The sequence below is a fragment of the Juglans microcarpa x Juglans regia genome, unplaced genomic scaffold (assembly GCF_004785595.1).
Source record: "Juglans microcarpa x Juglans regia isolate MS1-56 unplaced genomic scaffold, Jm3101_v1.0 JmScfU0050, whole genome shotgun sequence".
Taxonomy (NCBI): Eukaryota; Viridiplantae; Streptophyta; class Magnoliopsida; order Fagales; family Juglandaceae; genus Juglans; species Juglans microcarpa x Juglans regia.
Window position 1 is genome coordinate 14,590 of NW_024475794.1, and position 8,594 is coordinate 23,183.

At 36.7% G+C, this 8,594-nt stretch overlaps 2 protein-coding genes across 4 annotated transcripts; one reads left to right on the top strand and one right to left on the bottom strand.

The window, feature by feature from the left end:
* The first annotated feature begins 354 nt into the window (after window positions 1-354).
* LOC121245527 (14-3-3-like protein GF14 iota) lies at window positions 355-3,653 on the top strand. Of its 2 annotated transcripts, none has more exons than XM_041143565.1 (7): window positions 355-555; window positions 1,898-2,204; window positions 2,593-2,680; window positions 2,793-2,902; window positions 2,996-3,144; window positions 3,224-3,270; window positions 3,365-3,653. In XM_041143565.1, exons 1-7 carry the CDS (start codon window positions 483-485, stop codon window positions 3,368-3,370), a joined length of 780 nt encoding a protein of 259 aa, XP_040999499.1. In that variant the 5' UTR covers window positions 355-482; the 3' UTR covers window positions 3,371-3,653. The 2 variants fall into 2 exon arrangements, with proteins under 2 accessions (XP_040999499.1, XP_040999500.1); XM_041143566.1 differs by having other exon boundaries at window positions 385-555; window positions 1,844-2,204.
* A 585-nt stretch (window positions 3,654-4,238) lies between these two features.
* On the bottom strand, window positions 4,239-7,763 carry LOC121245528. Of its 2 annotated transcripts, none has more exons than XM_041143568.1 (6): window positions 7,476-7,763; window positions 7,313-7,385; window positions 5,691-5,742; window positions 5,544-5,571; window positions 4,646-4,744; window positions 4,239-4,492 (listed from the first exon to the last, which is right to left on the bottom strand). In XM_041143568.1, the coding sequence occupies exons 1-5, from the start codon at window positions 7,578-7,580 to the stop codon at window positions 4,658-4,660; spliced, it is 345 nt and encodes a 114-aa protein (XP_040999502.1). In that variant the 5' UTR covers window positions 7,581-7,763; the 3' UTR covers window positions 4,239-4,492; window positions 4,646-4,657. The 2 variants fall into 2 exon arrangements, with proteins under 2 accessions (XP_040999502.1, XP_040999501.1); XM_041143567.1 differs by having other exon boundaries at window positions 5,502-5,571.
* Between the last annotated feature and the right edge of the window lie 831 nt (window positions 7,764-8,594).

Here is an 8,594-nt window from a genome sequence, read left to right on the forward strand (position 1 = left end):
ATTTATTTTTATTATCTAAACTAATTGAATTATTATACTCATCATCTATATATTAAATGCATTAGTAAGATAAAAAAATAAAAAATTATATATGATATGTGGTGTAAAGACGATAAATATAATTTTCTTTTAAAATATATAAATCTTAAAATAGTATTTTTATTAGAATGAAGTCGAACAGCAGTTACGGCACCCAACAAAATCCCACGAGTCGCGCGCTTCCTCTTTCAAAATCCGTAGAGTCCTGCCCCTCCGCCCAACTAACGGTCCGGATCTGGTCTTCCTACCCCAAAACTTGCTCGATCTTTAACATCTACCTTAACTTCTTCACTATATAAGCCCCCTCCCCCTCGCATTCGGAGCTTCTCATTTCGTTATTCTCTCTTGACTCTCATTTTCCCTGAGCCGAAATCTCCGCTGCTTCTCGCTTTCTGCTTTCTTTGCTGTCATCTCGCTTTGATCTCTCTCCGAGAAGAGCAAAAATGTCTACGGAAAAGGAGAGAGAGACCCAGGTTTATTTGGCCAAGCTCGCCGAACAGGCCGAGCGTTATGAAGGTTCTCTTTTCTCTCTCTCTATTCAACTTCCATTTAAAAACAAAAAAAAAAAAAATTATTTCTTTACTTGTTCATTTATTTGTTTCTCTGGATCCATTTGTGTAATGCATCGGCATAATGATTCGCCTTCTTAATGGTATAAAATTATCTGCGTGCCCGTGGAATCGGGATTTCTTTTTTCTATATAGTAATGCGAGAATGTCTTGACTGTTTGGAAATATGGCTGGAGATGCTGGTGATGAACCCAAGTGTTGTGTTTTGTTTTCTGCTGTTTTACATTACTGCAATTCATCGGATCGGTTTGTCGATGGAAGAATTAAATCTTGTTTATCGTGTTTTGTTGATTTGAGACCCCATGGAATCCGTGGTGATGTCACCGTATCAGATTGGTCGGTTAGGAGAAAATTGGCACATTAGTCGAAGTTTCTTGTGTTTTTCCGCAGTGCCAAAAACCGACACTATTGATTGACATTGTTACCGTATTATTCTTACACTAATTGTTTTGGTCAGTTATCCGGGAAGACGAAGACAACAAAAGTATTTGGTTCCTGGTATACCTTTCTCTCAGTGCCCACCATTCTTCATACAAGAAAGGAAGGGGGAAAGGCAAAAAAGAACAATAATGCTTAAAGAAGAAGCAAACCACCTTTTTTTTATAAGTAAAAATTTATTATTATCAATAGGTTTAGCCAAGTACACTGGATCTATAGAGAGAAAATATCTAGCTAGGAAGGAGAAATAGATACAAGGAAATCATGAACATTAAGCCCATTAAAATCTTAACTAATTTTGGCATTTAACTCCCTTATATAGTTATATGTATAGATATATAAATTCTGATCACTCTTATCAAAAAAATATAAATTCTGATCACAATACTTTTTCATATCTGATGCGGTTGACAATACACGTACTTGGCCATAATGACATGTAAATGAGTAAAGATCGGGTTAATTAAGGTCTGTATACGTAATACTTATAAAAAAATGTGTGTATACATAATGCGGCTGCTTATTTTAATATATTTTTGATGAAATAATAGGTTTATCCAGTGGCTTTTAGTAAGTGTATAGCTTCCTTTCGAATGTTTGGTAGCTGTTATGTAATACACTTAAAATGAAATTCATCTGCCTTTGTTTTTCTGGCTCATTCTACTTATTCTTCGTCAAAATTTTGGATTCTGCCAGATTTAGTACTATGTACATCGCCATGATAGGTAGAACATTAATGAAAAGGTATTTCCTTATTCAATTGGAAGGGATATTTAAAATTGGAAACTGTTCTCCAGTTACATTACAGGAGTGATCTCTGTCTGAAATTTCATATTTGGATGATGGCACAGAAATGGTCGAGTGTATGAAAAAGGTTGCAAAACTTGATCTCGAGCTGACTGTGGAGGAGAGGAATCTCCTATCTGTGGGATACAAAAATGTCATTGGTGCTCGCCGAGCTTCATGGCGCATTATGTCATCCATCGAGCAAAAGGAGGAGTCGAAGGGGAATGAGCACAACGTTAAACTTATTAAGAGTTACCGCCAGAAGGTTGAGGAGGAGCTCTGCAAGATTTGCAGCGACATTCTTGCTATCATAGACAAGCACCTGATTCCCTCTTCCACTTCAGGAGAAGCCACGGTTTTTTACTACAAAATGTGAGTCACGTTACTTTTAGGTTATGTTCCTTCATTTTGCCACTTGCTTGATAAAAAAACTCATGTAGAAATTCAAGAAATTATTTAGTTTTATGCTCATTAATTTTACTTTATTGATAGTCTTTTATTCGATGTGATTATAAGAGAATATATTCCAAAGGATTACCACCAGGAGAATAGTTGTGTTTTGATAAAAGATTATATGTGACTGTTTCTGCCTCCATTGTGGTGGTCTACATGAAATAGTGTAGATTCTGATTCATCCCCTATTCCTGTGGTCAAAGATGTGGCTGAGTCATGGAATGAAGTAATTTATAAATTCTTCCCATTATCTATGCTTTTTTAATGTTAAATTGTTTTGTGTTTGATGTGTTATGCATGAATGCAGGAAAGGTGACTATTATCGCTATCTTGCCGAGTTCAAGACTGACCAGGAAAGAAAAGAGGCAGCTGAAGAGTCATTGAAGGGATATGAGGCATGTTCATTTGACATAACTTACTTTTCTACCAATGGCCAATCAATAAACTTTCATGTATTATTCTTTATTTCTGGTAACTTGATCTTCCCCCCTGCCATATTTTTGTTAGGCTGCCTCAGCCACTGCAAACACCGATCTTCCATCAACCCATCCAATTCGTCTTGGCCTTGCTCTCAATTTCTCTGTCTTCTACTATGAGATAATGAATTCTCCTGAGAGGTATTATGTTTTTTCCTTGGTCATCTGTTCCGTCAATTCGAAAGATTTACATGCTAGTTAAGTCATGATCGATGTTGTTACTGAAACTTGCAGGGCCTGCCATTTGGCCAAGCAAGCTTTTGATGAGGCAATTGCAGAGCTGGACACCTTGAGTGAGGAATCATACAAGGACAGTACCCTAATCATGCAGTTGTTGAGAGACAACCTCACTCTTTGGACCTCTGATTTGCCTGAAGATGGAGGTATAATAGACCCAACCATTAGCAAAATGCATGAAGCTCTCTCATGTTTAAATTTTAACTTGTAAATGCTCTCACGCAGGTGAAGACAACCTCAAAGGCGAAGAGTCCAAACCTACTGAAGCCGAGGCAAGTGGTTGCATGATTACTATACACCATTTTGAACCAAAATACTGATTGCCATTGCTGTTACTAAAAAAATCTGGTTTAAACTATTTTGCAGCATTGACGGGGGTGGAAGGCACCTGAGAGAGATAATAGTAGCTGGATAATATATCAATCATTCTACTTCGTAAGGGTGGCGGCTTCTTTGGTTTTCTCGCAAGAGGACTGGACTTTGCAATTCGGACATATTATAAATTTTGTTGATCTTTTTGGCCACAATCAAAGCCATAAAGATCAATCAGTTCTGCGACTTTTTTTTTATTTTTCCTCTTATTTTGGCTTTCCATCGAGGCGTGTTATTTAAGCAATGGATATTTATTTTATTTTTTTTTCTGTGCTTTTCTTTCTTTTGAAAATCTTCCTTCTTTTACTCATACTCTCCTGTTTTTTTAAGCAAGCATTTATATTAGTCGAATGATAATAAATATAAAAAACTCGAAAACGTGATTTGAACCCACAAAATTGATTCCGAGTCTTGCAATGCCGCCGGTCCTCTCGTCGGAAATTTCTAGACTGTGTTCGAGGTGTCAATGCTCGGAACGGGATGAAACTTGAAACTTCCAATAAAGTCAGTCCACTAACGCCTTGAGATCTCACCGGTATTGACTGCTTGAGCCTTGTGGAATTGTTTCTCATGGCCCAATACCAATCACATGTCAGGATAGCAGTTGGTTTCCAAGTTTTTTTTTTTTTTTTTTCTTTATTGTTTTATTTTGATTTAAAATCTCTACATTTTCATACTCCGACACTTTTTACGATTTGAATTACAATTAGAGAAGATCCAGCATTATACACCTATTGTATTTCTTTTTAGACCCAAAATACCAAATTGCAATATTTAGTGGCACTCAAGAGTCTAAAAGATTATCTCTCTCTAAATTATAGAAAGTAATTTAAAAAAACAAAATTGAAAGATGCGCAATCAGGGATCACTAACAAAGGAATTTGTATTTTGAAATTTGGGATAATTCGTGAGGACAAAATGTGACTGCACAACGCATCAGAAGGACGATATCAAGTTGTCTACATTTTAAACCAACTATAGTTTCATTTGAGGAATATATACTCTTTGCCTAATTTAGATGTTGGAAAAGTTTACAAAAACCATACTTCGAGAGGCAACTCAAAAGGAATATATCACAATAGACCTTCTAAAAGCAACATCGATCTCCCATCAAGTCTGCGCCTAAAGATAAAGAGAGAGATGGAAATGGAAGTTAGAGAAAGCAACCACTACACAATCTAGCCCACCCAGAAGAAGGGAGGGGGAAAGAATGCAGCGATCATGTACTATACCATATGCTAAACAAACAAGTTTAAACAAAACATATACATATACCAAAATTGGCAGTTATGATTCTTCCTTGATGAAAAAACTTTGGGGCAAGCAAAAATCTTCCTCGTGATTCAGGATTTCCATCTCCTCGTCATCTGGTTTCTGAAATTGAAAAACGCACACACAGGAAGATCAGCATGTCAAAATAATCAGCTCTCAAAAGGATAAAAATACATGATGTCCAAGGCGTAAGCAGCAGAAACACACATCAAACTTGTCTCCATTTGGTTTTTATTTTTCACTCTCGGAGAGAAGAAAAGGGGGCAGGGTGGAACTCTTATCATTTCAATGTTTTCATCTAGCATCTTACTATTCTGAACCTTTGCTTATGTATGCGTACACCCTCGGCTGAGCTACACTTTATTTTATGAAACATCACTTTGGTCATCAGGCATTGCAATGCACAAATTCACAGATACCCAAAATCCCATTAAACCAAAAAATAAAGGAATTTTAATATATGCAACAAATGAACTATAAAACTTGATTAAACAAATGAAACAGTTTTCAATTTACACGAGGCTTAGAAATTGTAACATTCCAAAGAAGGCCCAAGCCACATTTGGGCCTATACTACAAAAAGGACCAGTCAAAGTTACAATTGGAGCCCTTTGGAATTATTATAACAGGCAAAAACTTTTCCCTCCCAAGCAATATGGGATCCCATTCATCATCTTCCTATATTCAATCCTAGAAATTACAGAAATTCAAACAGAAAAAGAAGAATGGAACAGAAACTTAAAAATTGAGAAAGATTCCTCAATTTATTATAGCACATAGAAATGAGCTATGGGCCTATAACATTTTATTCGAGTAGAGGGAAAGAAAAAGATATGTATCACTTAAACTACTTAAATACCAGCATTTCTAAGTTGTAAAAACGATCCAGCAACTGCAGCACCTCATCAGAAGAAAAGCGTCGGTCAAAGCTGTCACATTAATGTACATATTGTAAGAGAATGTACCAGAAAATGAAGGTTTACCAAAATCTATGCTCCAAATCCTTGGGATAGAAACGAACAAAAGAAATTTATTCAATGGAACAAACCTTTTCCGAAGAAATTCCATCAAACCATAGAGGACAAAGTGGCGATGTATTCCTGCATGGGAACAATTTGTTGAGTGCTCATCCATCTCAAAATAATAACTAAATGCTATGGTCAAATTTTAATTACAATAATTGTTTTGCTCGATAAACAAACATATTTTCTCTACAATATGAAAGTTATTCCTTTACCCAATGTTTATTATAGTTCCTCTTCAATTGACTTAAGTGATCAGACTATATGTACCAGGCTCTACTGACAGTTTGTGGGTACTCATGATGTAATTCCACAAAAAGTGGAATCCAATACTTGTAATTATCATCTCTCTTTTTCTTTATTATCATTTACAAAAGCTGCAGCTCAGCAAAGGAGGAAAATTTACTGCTTGAGCATTTGATACAATATGAAATTATCAGTGTCGTACAAAAAATTGTTGATTTTCTACATGTCAAGCTTCAATCTATTTATATCAGAGAAATCTGCAATACATGGAGACAGCAAGATTGATTGGAAAATAATGTTTTTCAATCATTCCCAAGTTTCTCCCAGGAAGCCTTATATGTATATATATATATAGAGAAATTCTATTTGCAGTCCCCACTTGGGGACTGCATGTGCAGACCCCTTATTAAATGAGAAAAAGCATCATTTCAGGAGGGATAGTTTTGTAATTTTTAAAAAAATTAAAGATAAAATTGCCTAAGCTTGCATTGCAGTCCCCAAATGGGGACTGTATCTAGCATTGCTCATATATATATATATATATATATATTATTGGCACCGGGTGTCCAGAACAGCATCCCGACTAATCCTGAGGGTGCACAAGCCCTCGGCAAGAAGTTTCCCTCAAGTGCACCTTGGATAATTCAAGAGAAAAATCCCCCAGTCCGATAACTCCTAGAGATTGTTTGCACCCAAGGAGATTTGAACCTTGGACCTAGGGGGAGCATACCCCCAAGCCCAAAGCCTTTACCACTTGAACCAACCACTAGGGGTTAGGAAGCCTTATATACATACCCCTCATTCTCTGGTTTCTATAGGGAAGTATCACATACATATAAAAAATCTTATAAAAAAATGTTGCATCTCAAACCCATCACCATGCAAATACTCAAGCTGCTGAAAGGTTGAACGTGAAAATTTTATTTTTCAGTAAGTAACGGCAAACTTTTTTTTGCCATAAATTAAAAATTAAAAGTATACTATGATTTTGGCTCGGAACTCAATGGAGACCACCAGAATCCTCACTATCAGAGTAACACAAAGTACAAGCAGATAACGTGCATTAGTTGCGAAGGACATTTCAGTGTATGCAAAGTTCGTTAAACAGTTGAACTCTTTAACTATCTCAAGTAACGTGAGATGGTCACGGAATGTTTTCATTCACGTCATTGTACTCAAAACCACATCATGCAAAATACATACATACATACATACATATATACATATATATGTGTGTGCGCGCGCGCGTTCTTATTTTATGCCATTTTCAAGCACAGCGCAATTCGTTTCTAAATGGAGGAGCTGAAAAACAAATAACCGTTCAGCTGGAAATGAAAATACACAGAGAAATGTGTATAAATAATACAAAAAATTGAAAATTCGAAAGGATTGATAAACCTACCTTGTAGTTTAACCGGGGGATAAATTTCCAGCGCTTCCAACAATCTAAGCTCCAACTCGACCTGTGATTCCTCCTAATTAAGGATAAAGTTAATTAAAATCACATCCAATTTGCAGCGCATATACATATACATACATATCGATCGAGATAGAGGGATAAATGCCTTGGGGAGAGAAGAAGCAGAGGAAAGGGGAGCTTTGCAAGGAGAATGAACGGACATGCCGTCTTGTTCCTCGTCTCTTCCTTTGCCTCCACTGTCCATGTCCATTTATATATGTGTATATATATATATACGCACACTCAGAAAAAGCAACGGTCTTGTTGAGGGGATAATGCTTCCGATACTTTTTGGATTAACCAGAAAACGAAAGCATTTTGTTCAGGTCTTTCTTCGTTAGGGTTTCGGCGTTTGATCCAACGGGATTCCGATTCGGAGAACGAACTCGCGCTGGCAATGTGGTTGGTCTTGGGCGGCATAATGGGCTGATGGACTTTGCATGGGCCCATAATGGGCCAAAAGTTCACGTTTGAGTTCATGGCCCATAACGCATAAACTAAAACTAGTGTTATTTTTTATTTCGCACTTTTTGGATATGCTAAATTCGAAACCAATGATCCTTTCTATCCAATAAATGATAAAAAAAAAACTGAATATTTATCTTTCCACATGAATATCTACATTAAAATAAAGTTTTGCTACTCGTCATCTTATACATCATGCTTATTTTTATTTTTTAAAATTTTTTTTATTTATTTATTTTTATTCTTATTAAACTAATAATGGATAGACTACTCTACTCCAGCCATCGTAAGTCTCATATCTTGATGTTGCGTGGCGTTGTTAGGGACCTCAGTCTTGTCCCTAACAATAAGGACCACGAGCTTGCCTTGGTGAGGATGATGACCGAGTGACCTTGCCAACTTGATTGGCCTTCAACAAAATGATGATGTTTGAGTGATGAAATGATGGAGATGATGATGAACTCGGGTAGGCTAAGTGTTGATTATGAGTGTTTGATGCAATGTGGGTGGCTTGAAGGGTGCTCTTGATGTTTGGGCCACTTGGATGATGATTAAGGTTGGTATGGTGAAGTATAGCTAGGGTTTTGTAAGGTGGCTAGGGTGGATTTCGAGATTTGGAAGAGTGGCCTTAGGGTTGGAGTTTAGGATGATGCTATGGTTTGGGAATGAGGTGGAAGAGTGAGGCTAGAGTTTGGTGGCTAAATGAGTCTAGGGTTGTTCCTTGACTTTAGGGATTGATTAAAGATAATATGAGGAAGAT